The sequence below is a fragment of the Centruroides sculpturatus genome, unplaced genomic scaffold (assembly GCF_000671375.1).
Source record: "Centruroides sculpturatus isolate CEXI.00-Female unplaced genomic scaffold, Cexi_2.0 scaffold223, whole genome shotgun sequence".
In the NCBI taxonomy this organism is placed as follows: domain Eukaryota; kingdom Metazoa; phylum Arthropoda; class Arachnida; order Scorpiones; family Buthidae; genus Centruroides; species Centruroides sculpturatus.
Genome location: NW_019384416.1, coordinates 750,661 through 765,525, shown reverse-complemented (window position 1 = coordinate 765,525; position 14,865 = coordinate 750,661). Strand labels below are relative to the sequence as shown.

The 14,865-nt window shown below is 28.1% G+C and overlaps 1 protein-coding gene across 1 annotated transcript in view; it reads right to left on the bottom strand.

Annotated features, from left to right (window-relative positions):
• The window catches only part of LOC111619195 (fibrosin-1-like protein), a 328,918-nt gene that overhangs the window by 7,665 nt on the left and 306,388 nt on the right, over nucleotides 1-14,865 (bottom strand). Inside the window, exon 4 of the mRNA XM_023360884.1 lies at nucleotides 9,631-9,666. Within this exon, the coding sequence (XP_023216652.1) occupies nucleotides 9,631-9,666 (36 nt within the window). The remainder of the gene's footprint in view (nucleotides 1-9,630; nucleotides 9,667-14,865) is intronic.

Here is a 14,865-nt window from a genome sequence, read left to right as displayed (position 1 = left end):
GAAATGTGTTTAATTTATGACATTTAATATTTATCAAGATTTAACGAGTACACATTACGAATACAGAATTTTAATTAAATTATTTTGAATAAAAATTGTTTCTTTCGAGAGACGGGCATCGAAACGTTCTAAAATAAAATATATTAAATTATAAAATCGTTATTTAAATTGAGTTTTTCCATCTTGAAATGCCTCCGAACTCATTACGAAAGTAGTTATTTAAATTATTACCGAAGTAAAGTAAGTGATATATAGTCACTCGGAATAAAAATCGATTTTTCAATAATTCTGAATAAAAGTTGGTTTAATTCGAAACTGAAGTTTGAAAGATTTTTCTCTCTAGCCGAGAATGTAGCCTAAAGTAAATAAATAAACGAACGTTGTGACGATACTGTATTAAATCGGCAACAGAATGGAAATATAAGAGAACGTGGAAAAGGTGACTAAACAAAACTTGTGTTTTAACAAGAAATGCACAGCATGTTTTTTCGGTACATCGATCTAACAATTCGACTGTTTCCATTCTACTGATTGGCTAACGTTTCACATACACGCTCTCACAACCGACGTTAAATTGCAACGTTTGTGTGCGCACGTTGTCTTTAACGGCGTGAGAAAGAAAAGTCACCCCTACTTAATTTCCTCTCTTCGGCGATGGGGATTCTATCCAACTGTGTTCTGCTCCAGATAACGACCAAAGAGCTTTCCGACAAATTACTTGCAGCTCACCGCATTGGCCAAGTGAGGACCATCTAAACCTTATATCATTCCCACCCGTCTGGAATCAATATGCAAGACGCTTCTATTGTGATCGTCTCATGAAAATGCAAGTCGTCCAACTCACTCACTCTTTTACATCTTACGACTGATGGGAGTGAAAATTCTCCACTCGACTGAAAGGGCAATGACCAATTCCTTCGTCATTTCAGAAAAACCAAATCCATCAAAATCGTATTCCTAAACGAACATACTTTCTTTACACTTCACTATCAAAATCAACCTGCGAATAAAACTACTGCAACATTTCACCGCAAGTAATTCAGTAGACCTCATCTTTCTTTTAAAAAAATAATAATAATCAAGTTTCTAAAATAAATTCCATTAATTGTTTTTTATCTACACATAATTAACTTCATTTTATTCATCCATTCTATTACCTATATATTATGTATTAGGTTTTTTTTGTATATACAATCCTTGTACATTATTAACCTATATAGAGAAATATTCTATTTATTTATTTTATTTATTACTAAAATGTAAATTGTAATAAAAACTTTTCGGGTTTATCCGATTAATCACTATTAATTATAATAATATATGTTGATAATAAAATCTAGAAAACGAAGAGAATTTGATTTATAAACATAATACAGGCCTACTTTGTAAAGTAATTATATAAATTCCCCCCTCATTTATAATTACAAGGAGAAGAAAATTTTCTGATAAATGATTGTTTTATTTNAGCTACTTCACACTTTACATTTTTTTTGTTTAAAAAATACTGCTTTCTAGAATATCTTTTGTCTCAAATTCACTTAAAATGGACGAAAATAATTTATTTGTGTGCTTGAAGTGTTCAGAAAAATTTCAAAAAAAAAAAAAAAAAAAAAAAAAAAAGAAAAAGTACAGCCAACTAAACAAATTAGCATTTACGTTCCTTTAAATTTAAAGCTAATTTTACACTATTAAATTTAATACTGTTTCTTTTTAATTTCAGAAATACCGAGCAAACTGGAAACGTATAACTTTAAAGGTAAATGATAATGTTTATAATCCACTGAATAATTTAATTTGATAAACAGAGAAACGGCTAGAACTAATTTAGTATATTAAATTACGACATATCTATACATTTCGAATAAGCTGTAGCCTGTCAATTAAAATAATTAAATTTATGTATAAACATGAAAGAGTAAACACATTTTTCAATTTTGAATAACTCCGCTGTAGTAGTTAAATTTTATATATTATTTAACAAGTAACAATTGCATTAATTATAGAAAAATTGATATTTCTACACAAGTAAATATTAAAATTATCCTCGAGTCAGAAACAAAAAAGTAAGAAGTAAAATCCATCGTAAGAAAAAGTCAACAATTTTCAAAGAAAGAAAGAAATTAAAGTATTAAATGATGCAATTAAAATAATTAATTTTAATGCTCGTATATTTAATTTGCTTACTATTTAACTCGTTTACCTTGAATTAATATCGTGGGCCCATTATTAATTAAATTTCATGCTCAATTATTTAACCGACAATATAATTTATATTAATTCAAACTATATAAAACTTGATGAATTCTTGCTACATTATCGAGAAGAATATCATAAACTGAATACTTCTTTTTGTAATTAAGAACAAAAACTTAATTAATTTAAATACAAAAAGCTACGAATTATTATTTTTAATTTACGGGTTCGTACATAGAAACTGTTACATTTTTCTCATATATAATACATCTCATATATCTGGTATCTCGGAACTCGAACGCCCCAGACGTCGAACTTGGAATCCGAACACAAACAACGACGACCATAGTGTACGGTGTATGATATTTCTATGGGTACGCATTGTGCGGCAGTGTTCCCAGATTGGGTCAATTTTTATTTTGGGCAACTTGCTGCTTTTTGGGCTAAAAATAATGGAAATCGGTTACTTTTCTAAATTAGTTGATACGAGTCCGGGACACGTATTGAATAAGCCCAACCGGGCTCGGTTCATCTATATTATTTATCTGTTCATCTGTTTATTGTACACTGTTTCATGCATTAATTAGGACATTTACTTGTGTTATATTTTGTGTTAGGATCAATTCGCTTTACATTATTCCTTATGGGAAAAATTGCTTTTAAACTAGAACACTCTCTAGGAATGAACTGAATTCGAGTTCCGAGGTAACACTGTATAAATATATTAGATTTCATAAGAAGAAATGGAAAACATTTCATGACGATGTAACAAAATAAAAGCATTTTCAACAGCTAAAAATATAGAAGAAAATACTAAATAATTCTGAATACAACCATAATGGACTCTCGCTGATCAGAATCAATTTCGTTCGTTTTTTTCGCTAAATAGTCTATCTAAAAACTAAACGAAATCGCAATTTTTTAAAAACACCAAGAATTTGTAAAATTAATATACATTGCGCATTTTAACATAAATATCCTGGTTTTTATATCTAACCCTGGCAATCCTAATTTTTCGCTAATCCGAACAATCACGTATTAATTAATTCGGACTAGTGAGAATGCATTGTAATAATATTCTTTACTCATAAGAAAATGATAAACTTGTAGAAACTAAAAAAAGTTAAGAATTATTGTGTCTTTGTCTATCTTATAAGTTAGTTTCTTCAACTCCTCTAATTTGAAAATTAATAATGAAATCCATAAATCAAATTATATATTGAGAGATTTGTAATGTATTGTTTTTGCTAAATGATAAAAATCATTATAAGATAAAATATATATGAAAAAGTTTCTAATCCGTAAACAATAGTTTTATTGTTTACAGATAAGAAACTTTCATATTTTATAATCATTTTAAAGGAAGTATTAAGAAATATATATAATTCGATTGTTCATTAATAAAAATCTGTTTTTTTGTTTTTTTTTAAATATTTAGCATTCAAAGCGAAATACCTAAGTTTATTTTTCGGAAATTTGTTTTGATTTTCATAGAACGAGTAATTTTCGAATAATTTTAAATATTTCGAGTAATTTTTTTATTGTTCCTCCAGTAATTGCTATGAAGTTCAAGTGTTTCTTATAAATTTTAACCAAATTGTTTAACCAAGAAAAATGTATCTACTTCTAAAAATATTATTAAAAAATATTGCATTTAATAAATATAATGGCCAGGAGAATAATAAAATAGAAAAATATTCACAATTAAAAGAAACAATAAATGTCAACAAGGTGTTCAAAAAGGAAAAGATATGAAGACATTTATTGCTTCTTCTAATCGTGTTTATTTTTATCAAAATATTGATTTCTGGATATGCTTTTGTTCCAAAAGTTTCTCGATTAGTATTTTTTTAAAATGTGGATTATTAAATTTTAATAAAAATCTTATACTGATATAATACAAGTTAAAATATAATTTGAAGAAAATTCTAAATTATCCAGCATTTGTTATAAGAAAATGAGCTTGTTCCAGTATTAACTGAATGGTGATTACTTGTACTATTTGCTGAGATCAGACAGAGAACAGCTACTTCACACTTTACATTTTTTTTGTTTAAAAAATACTGCTTTCTAGAATATCTTTTGTCTCAAATTCACTTAAAATGGACGAAAATAATTTATTTGTGTGCTTGAAGTGTTCAGAAAAATTTCAAAAAAAAAAAAAAAAAAAAAAAAAAAGTACAGCCAACTAAACAAATTAGCATTTACGTTCCTTTAAATTTAAAGCTAATTTTACACTATTAAATTTAATACTGTTTCTTTTTAATTTCAGAAATACCGAGCAAACTGGAAACGTATAACTTTAAAGGTAAATGATAATGTTTATAATCCACTGAATAATTTAATTTGATAAACAGAGAAACGGCTAGAACTAATTTAGTATATTAAATTACGACATATCTATACATTTCGAATAAGCTGTAGCCTGTCAATTAAAAATTTAGGAATTATGAGAACGGGATTTCCTAGCACTTCTAATCCATATCATATAGAGTAGAAGATCCCGTAGTATGAATATATTAACGAATACATTAATTTTCAAGACGGAAAACAATACAAAATTCGAATTTTCCTTCGAGCCTAGTGATCGTACAGAAACCAATCGTCATATCTGTCAAACTTAATGACAGCCTGGAGATTACAACATTATTACAACAAATCACAAGATGGCTTCTAAATAAAACTAGAAAGGGCTTAAAACGAGTAGCAATGCTATAATCGATCAACCAAGTTTTATTTAATTTTATTAATTTTAATTTAAGAACACAAAATTTATTCAGCGAAAGAGAAGGAAAATTAAAAATTATAAACAAATTTTCAAAATGAGTTGAAACGAGGTTAATTGACCATTAACAACTCTTTCAAGAGCTAATTAGCTTTAATTATTATTTTAATCTTATCGGTTAGTAGCATTTAGGAGTATTAAGACGACGACACGTTCTCCAAAATGACTGCTTCGCAACTAACAATATTGTCATCTGAGGAGAGTCTCACCGTGAAATCTGTTATGGCAGAAAACGTGCTTTAGATTGAACATCCTTTCACTTCTACATTTTATCTAAATATATCATATCAATTTAAAAATTTAATACACTGCTTTTATGTGCCATTAAATTTTAAAGAGTTAAAATGCGAATAAGTAACTACTTTTAAGACGAAAACTATTCAACTCGAAATTCATAAATAAATAATTTCTCAGTTATTCTGCTTTAGATCACGAATTTGAAAGAAATATATACGAGAAATCGTAATTAATTACACAACAAAGCAGTGAAAAATCACAATAAATAATCGAATGCAATTGTAAATACAATTTAAACTCTAATAAGAGATTCGTTATTAATATTTCTTTTATCTTATCGAAATTTTACTAAAGTTTTGATACATTAAGAATAAATTTTAATGATTTGCATTTTTAAGGGCATTCACCGAATAGAAGCAAAAGTTAAATCGATTGATTCGTAGTTTAAATGCGAAATTTTATGTTCTGTAAAAAACTGTATCAACTTTTATTTCAGTGAACTCGACAAAAGAAATCGAACACGATTGGTTAAAATATGTTAAACAGCGAAGGGAAAAAGAAACACTTCAATGACCAAACCAAGAATCNAATTTAAAAAATTTGATTTTTCGTTCGTCAAGTAGTGCATTATAAACTTGCATTTTAACATTTAATCATGAATGTATTTTGTTCTCTTGAGATCCAAACGCAACAAATTGGTAGAACCCGTTTTACGTAATTTACTGTAATATATAAAATGTAATGTCAATTAATATACAAAAAAAAAAAAACAAAAATTACCCAAAACAATCCTTCGTGCGTCTATTTTATATATATTTTTAATTTTATATTTTAAGAAAATATAAATGTCTCACATGTCTCTGACACATCTTATTTTATCACAACAGGGAGTACGAAAAATTCTACATTTTGAGAAAAATAGAGAATTTATCACTCGTTCAGCGTTGTGATAATACAAATTCTGTTCTCATAATTATTGAGATAAAGCTATCAGAAGAATTTAAACTCGTAACTAACGAAATATTCTAATCAGATGACAAAATTAACTTTATAAAAACTAAAATTAAAATAAACTGTGTTTTTTTTCAAACGAATTTAAATATACAGCTAATCCATTATGTGACAGCATCTACTCTGTATCATCAGATTTTCAATTTCTCGTCCCTCAAATGCTAAAATTTGGATGACCCTAAATTTAAAAAATTGAAGATCTCTCAGCAGATTAGATGCATTACTGCCCTTTTCTTTTATATATATTGGCAATCTAATCATCTAAAAAGAGATATGGAATCAAAGAACATCGGCAGAAGTCGAGATGTTTTTTTTTAAATTTAATACAACAATAACAACAGGAATTTATAAGATTATTATTATTATTATTGCAAAAAATTCCATTAATGATTAACGTGTACTACGATAATCGTTAGGAAGAACAAAATATTGACATTTACATCACTCAGCTGGTCTCCGGATGTACACCTTTGGGGTCGGGTGAGTTCTTCATTCGGCCTGGAGTTCTCTTCATTACTCAATTCTGCAACGCTGGTATTATTGTGTAAGAGGTCTGTGATCTACAAAACATACAATTCATTTAGTTTTATCTCAATATAATATACATTATTCAATTATTATATATTCATATAAGAAATAAATAGTCGATAAGTATAATTGGAGGGGAAAGAAGTTAAAAAAACATAAAATATTCAAACCTGTCCATAAAATTGCGTTTAACTCAATGAAAAATCTCGAGCAGCAGTAAAAAAAATTCGCGACTGTTCGAAATTTTAAAAATTTGATTTTTCGTTCGTCAAGTAGTGCATTATAAACTTGCATTTTAACATTTAATCATGAATGTATTTTGTTCTCTTGAGATCCAAACGCNCGAGCAAACTGGAAACGTATAACTTTAAAGGTAAATGATAATGTTTATAATCCACTGAATAATTTAATTTGATAAACAGAGAAACGGCTAGAACTAATTTAGTATATTAAATTACGACATATCTATACATTTCGAATAAGCTGTAGCCTGTCAATTAAAAATTTAGGAATTATGAGAACGGGATTTCCTAGCACTTCTAATCCATATCATATAGAGTAGAAGATCCCGTAGTATGAATATATTAACGAATACATTAATTTTCAAGACGGAAAACAATACAAAATTCGAATTTTCCTTCGAGCCTAGTGATCGTACAGAAACCAATCGTCATATCTGTCAAACTTAATGACAGCCTGGAGATTACAACATTATTACAACAAATCACAAGATGGCTTCTAAATAAAACTAGAAAGGGCTTAAAACGAGTAGCAATGCTATAATCGATCAACCAAGTTTTATTTAATTTTATTAATTTTAATTTAAGAACACAAAATTTATTCAGCGAAAGAGAAGGAAAATTAAAAATTATAAACAAATTTTCAAAATGAGTTGAAACGAGGTTAATTGACCATTAACAACTCTTTCAAGAGCTAATTAGCTTTAATTATTATTTTAATCTTATCGGTTAGTAGCATTTAGGAGTATTAAGACGACGACACGTTCTCCAAAATGACTGCTTCGCAACTAACAATATTGTCATCTGAGGAGAGTCTCACCGTGAAATCTGTTATGGCAGAAAACGTGCTTTAGATTGAACATCCTTTCACTTCTACATTTTATCTAAATATATCATATCAATTTAAAAATTTAATACACTGCTTTTATGTGCCATTAAATTTTAAAGAGTTAAAATGCGAATAAGTAACTACTTTTAAGACGAAAACTATTCAACTCGAAATTCATAAATAAATAATTTCTCAGTTATTCTGCTTTAGATCACGAATTTGAAAGAAATATATACGAGAAATCGTAATTAATTACACAACAAAGCAGTGAAAAATCACAATAAATAATCGAATGCAATTGTAAATACAATTTAAACTCTAATAAGAGATTCGTTATTAATATTTCTTTTATCTTATCGAAATTTTACTAAAGTTTTGATACATTAAGAATAAATTTTAATGATTTGCATTTTTAAGGGCATTCACCGAATAGAAGCAAAAGTTAAATCGATTGATTCGTAGTTTAAATGCGAAATTTTATGTTCTGTAAAAAACTGTATCAACTTTTATTTCAGTGAACTCGACAAAAGAAATCGAACACGATTGGTTAAAATATGTTAAACAGCGAAGGGAAAAAGAAACACTTCAATGACCAAACCAAGAATCAGTTTCAATATAGAATTTTCCCAAGGAAGAAAGTACTTTCAAACTTTTAACATATGCTATCATAAATTCACGTCTGTAGAATTTGCGGTGTATCGTTTTTAAAAAAAAAAATAAAAGCTTTGGAACAATTTCTACTACAGAAATTTCTTTTTTCCGTTGGAATTTCTTTCTTCGATCATTATGTGGCTGTTCTATTATATTTTAGTGTATGTCGACAACTTAAAATAGCACGCAATGGAAAATAAATATTAAAATTTTCTGCTAACATAATTTTACACTTGTTATCTGACAAAAGAAACTTTAAACTTTGGTAACACAGATACATCCATTCAGATTTATATAGAAATTATATAATAATTATTTTATCATTCAATATCATGTTGAATTTGTATTCTCGCTCATGTGGAGGTAGTCTAGGAACCTTTTTATATATTATATCATATACTATATATACTATATTTACAAAATTTTAAGGCATGTAGACATTAGAAGAACAGGAGTAATCTATTAATTAAGGTCTATGCTGTTAATTCCAAGTACTCCTGTTTTATCACACAGTATTTATTTGTTTACTTTTAAAATGTTGATATTTATAAAATACTTTTAAATTTAACAGTTATTTAATTATATTTAGAAAAGGGGAAACAACTGTACACGTATAAAATAAACAAAAAGCTATTTTATCTATTAAATAAGATTTAAATTCATTACCTTTGTATATTTATAAATTCTGAAAACTGACCTTAATGCATTTTATGAGTACAGTATTTTATACTCAATTTATAACGTAAACAGCCTATAACGAATATAAATTGAAATGATGGAAACGGTCAGACACACAATAATATGTAAATATTACGTTCTAAACGAAAAGTTAGCATGGAAGTTGTTACACAGATAAAGTATAACATCGTCTTCTAATAAATATATGTAGTCTATTAAATAAATTCTTCACTGCCTTTTTTAAGTTTTGGTTTATTTATTTATTTAGATATGATTTTTCATAAATTTTATAAAGAATAATTGAATGTTCAATATAATGTCATTTACTCGTTAAACGAATTTTAGTTCAAAGAGAATATAATTTATTAATGTGATTTTGATACCTCCTGAAATATACGCTCAAAACTAAATAACATTATTAAATATTCATAAATCTAAGGAAAACGATCTCTACGAATAAATTTTAAATATAAACTTACCAAATATCCACGCTCTGAGCTAGTGTGGCTGCTTACCTGTAAGAGAAAATCGAGATTTAAGTACGATAAAAAAAAAATTTATAACAACAACAAGTAATTGTGTTTTATTACATTTTATTTGAACTTAAAAGTTACTTATGGCAATTTTAATAATAAATCGGTGAGTATATAGTTTACTCTCATAAAAAAAATAATTAAAAATTGAAATCATGCCAATGGAAGTAGGCAAAATTTAATAAATTATGTTAAATGTACAGTACGGGAATATTAATATTTATCATCACTTCATCGTCTTCAAATTAACAAGACTAAACATATTCAAATAAAATCATAAAAAAATATATTAAATTTCGAAGACATCATTTAAGCATATTTACGTAATAATGCTTTTAAATACAATAAATATGTTTAATTCTGCCTCCAAAACATTATTTCCAAATCAAATTATAACTAAGCACAATAGTTAAACGTGAATATCGATGAAGAAACACAAATATTTTGAGATGCGCAAAAAGTAAAGAAATTGAGTTTCCAAATAAATTCATATTGTACTCGAATTGCAATTGAATGCAATTTCGTAATTTTTTAAAACCTTCCAGATTTATTTAACTACATACTAATATTTAATGAAGAAACAATCAATTAGATTTCTCATAAAATAACGTTAAATCTAACGCTGCTTTTTAAATAACAGCTTCGCTTGTTTTTTCTACTTGAGCGAATTCTTTCCTTCCAATTTTTATCGTAACTTAATGATTTTACAACTATTCAAATATAAACAATAAAAAACTAAGGAATAAACATTCATTACTAAAGAACAGCTAATGTAATTTTGATCAAAGACACTCCCAAAATTTTATTTCCAATTTCAGACTACTGGTTATTTCTACTCTACCATTATATTCTACTTATAGTTTAGTGTTATTCACTATTTTGATCTCTACCAAAACAGAAGAATAAACATTTATAAGCACTGCAACTGTCATTTCGATCATTACGGAAACTGCTAATTTCATCACTTTTTATTCATTTATTTATCTATATAACTGAGTAAAATTCGAAGTTTAAACATTTTCATTTGGCAAAAGCAAGTGTTTAAAATTGCTAATAATGAAAATGGAATAATTAGCTAACAAAACATTCTTGGAATTTCTAAATCTAATGACGCGTTGGCTTATTACGATTTCACGCTAAACTAGTATTAAAGTTGCCAGAAAAAATAAAAACTGTTGAACAAAAATAAGAAAAGGTAGTCATAATGATATTTATGATTCTTGATTTGCTCAGTAAATTAATATGAAGTGCATTTAATTTATAAGAGAATATTTTCGGCCAGATACAGAATATATTCGCAACAATACTTATTGAAATTCATAAATAATTAAAAAAAGAAAAAAAGCTTTAGCCGAGATACTGAGCGAGTAATAATATATTTGAAAACCAAGTACAAACTAACTAAATAATAAAAAGCAAACAAAGGTAAAAGAGAATTTAACTAAATCAAGCTTTTAATTGCAAACAAATGGATGTAAAGATAAATTCGACAGTACAGAACTTTACATCATTGAAAAATTCTTATCGAATTCCTTCCACTGTAACTATAAATTTCATAATAAGCAATATTATATAAATATTTTTCTAACAAATGAGTAGCATTAGCCACAAACAAGTTATAGATCAGTTGTAAGCCAGTTCGAAAAGAACTTATAGATTGGCGCTTTCCAAGTGGATTTTGTGACACCTGGGCTATTCGCATGGTTCCCAACGGGACCGGTCACCGAGTCACCAACACAACTCGAAAAGCTCTGCGGCCATGCCAATAGCAAAGAATAACAAGATCGCTCCAAATCTCCGACGAATCACAAAGGACATATTACGTGAAAAGTTTCAGAAAACCAACCTCGCGTACAGGCTCTACGTCTACAGATTGTAAATTTTGCACAAAAATATAATAATATTCTAATTAATGCAACGTATAATTAAAAGTTTAAAGACAATTCGAGTTGTCAAAACTACTTCTCAGCATTAAAATCTTACCAATTTTACGGCAGCTCGAAGTAAATTTTATACGAACGTATTCTCGGAGGTTCTTCTAAAAAAACTTAGTAGACATAATTTAGTAACAGACTTAGCAGATACGGTAGCAATATTAAAAATATTTTAACTACAGTATACAAATATTATCAAATCATCGACGTTAGAATAAAGCATTTCTCTCTTAAGTAATTTGATAATTAATATGTCGACAGGATTAATAGAACGATTCATTTAGCCGGCTAGTCTCTATCCATTCGATCGCATTGGCCACGATTGGAATCTCGACGTCTCATAGAATAAGGATTAACGGACCGAACCCAAATTCTTTCGAAAAAAAAAGCAAGCAAAGTGTAGAAGAACGACGAGGGGTGGCATTCCATCACGGATTTCGACGGAACGACGATAAAATTTATTTACTTAGCGACTAAAAACGGTTAAAAATTCTTTAAATGGCAGGTGAGATAAAAAGCCATTTAAAATAAATTTAATTGAGTCGTACGAGAATGGCTTTTTAAAAAGTTCTCGTGTAAAAACTATACGTCGATGCTACTCCATTCGATTAGTAAGAGAAATAAAAAAGATTTATCCAGAAGTATATTCCGTGCATTACCAGACACGCCGAATATTTGCCTTTGTCAATAGAGCCATACCTATGACACTATAATAACAAGTTGTCTCGCCCTATTTCATTACAATGACACCGATACCGCCTACGTGGCTACCGATTGGTCGAAAAGTATTGTCATGACAACGGCATCCCGCAAGCTCACATCGCTTCCATTACGTCGACGTAAGAACAAAAGAAAGAAATCCGTGTAGTTACTAACCGACGGTTGCTCGGTAACAACTACATAGACAAGTCACGTTCGATGATCGAACACGATTCCCACCAAGTTATTCTGCAGTAGGAAAAAATAAAATAAATAAATAAAAATGAAACAGCATTTATTTTTACAAATGATTTTTGTAATTTTTCCACCAAATACGACAACTTCCCATTCTTAAAATTCTGTAAAAACACGATACAAATCTAACGGGATTTATTTAGCCGTAAACACTATGGTCTACACCTAAACGACAAATCATAATTAGAATCGAGAGCAAAAATATTTTTAAAATGCGATTAAAAATAAATAAATAAATGTTAAGTTTTATAATATTCATGTTTTTCACGTCGCGCCATTTTCTTTATTGCATTTGCATCCACGAGGGACGAGAGAGAATATATGTAATTCCTATTATAAAATGGTTTCGCAAACTTATCAATTAAAAATTAAGGGGAAAATAGACGTATGCTCCATTAAATCAACTAAAATTGAAGGAGAGTTCTTGCGAAAGAAAAGAACTGTTAAATCGATCTGACAGATTACAAGTAATCCCTGACCTTGGATGTCAGCCAGAGAAAGAGGTGTTAAGTGGATGATGCCATCTCACGGTGCAACATGTTATTTGACTGACACAACAATTACTACATATCAATAAACAGTCTTATGAGGTTAAGCGAATCATCTCGCAGGTATTAATTTTTGATAAATTTTGATGAGATAATCACTCCAACAATCGACCCTCTTTATATTAATAGAGGAACGTTATTAGCTTTTTACATCTCCTATTTAATTAGTAAATGCCGTTTTTCTCAAAATCAAAAACCGATAAGTTATTATTTGGGCAATAATTCGATCTATTATTATTGAAAATAAATTTTATCATTTATTTGCTAGAACTCGAATCAACTATCCAAGCATTAAATCACGAAATTCGAATTGAATTCTTATAAAGATAATTAGCATATTCAAAAAGAACTTAGAAAAATCTACTGTTTATTTCAGTCTTTATAATTAAGGAATTAAGTTTACACACAAACTAACTTAACACATACAGAATTGAGATAAATCTCCAACAGATAAGTGTAATTTTACAATTAAAATGTATTTAAAGTCGGTTCTGAGAAATAATATTAAACGTTTATAAAACGTATATGAATCATCTATTTTCTATAAATATATTTAGTTCTGTTTAAATATGATAATAGATAAATGAGAACTTTAGAATTTCATTTATCCATCATCAAGATGAATGAAAGTAAACGGAGTTTGTTTTTTCTGGAATTTCGTTTCACAGAATCTCTATATATTTATATAAAATTCTGTTTTCAAAGTTTGATAAGCGAGTATATGTTTTAAATTTAAAACTATTTTATCATCAATGAAAAGATAGCTCCCAATCACTTGTTTAGTCTACAATAATGATAACAACATAAGTTAACATAAAAAAATAGTAAAATTATATAAGTTTATATGTATATTTATATATCATATACATTAGCAGCGGTTCGTGGATCGCTGATGGTCCACGAGAAAATTTTAGTGGTGCTTAAAGAAATTTGGACATCGATCAACTCAAGGTTACGTGAAGTATTACAAAAGAAATGCAAAATGCTTGGTTGCTTTTTCTCACTCATTCGGTGTTTTTTTTATTCGAATCTAAAAACAAACACGAAATTATTTATCAATAAATAATAAACAGTAAATAATGTGAATGCGATTGTCGTCCTTCGTGGAATAGAGCCAAGAATTCATACAGTTATTTCGAACAAGCGGCAACAAACTTCACACTTATTTATTATAATTAAACAAGTAAATTTCATATTAATAAAGTAAAATTTTATAATCATTATTCCATAGATGTTTTTATCTTTTAAAAAAAAATCATGATAGTGGTCGGCGGGTTTCAGAATTGTGAGTTTAGTGGTCCGTGAGGTCAGAAAGGTTGGAGACCGCTGATGTAGATTATACTTTGGAGACTTTATACTGCTTCTGAGTGTGTATGTTTGGATAAAAGCACCCCAATGATTCCCTAACATAATCTACTCAAACAGTCTAAAGCATTTTTTAAATGAAACTAATAGCTGATTCAACTGTGTAATATATAGTGTTATAATCAGTGTTATATTTTATTTATTTATTTATATTTGTAACTAGGGTTCTGACATGTTTTTAGCTAATTCTTCTGCAGCTATTCTTCTTCGAGATACTATTACGTTGTTGCTTATTTTCATTACGTTTTATCTAAGAAACTGATGATTCTTACTGCTATTGTGGAATGATTTTCCTACAATTTTAGGAGTTCGCATATATAAGCGTGATTTGAGGGCTCAGTTATTTATTTATTTTATTTTTTATAAATTACAGAAATTAT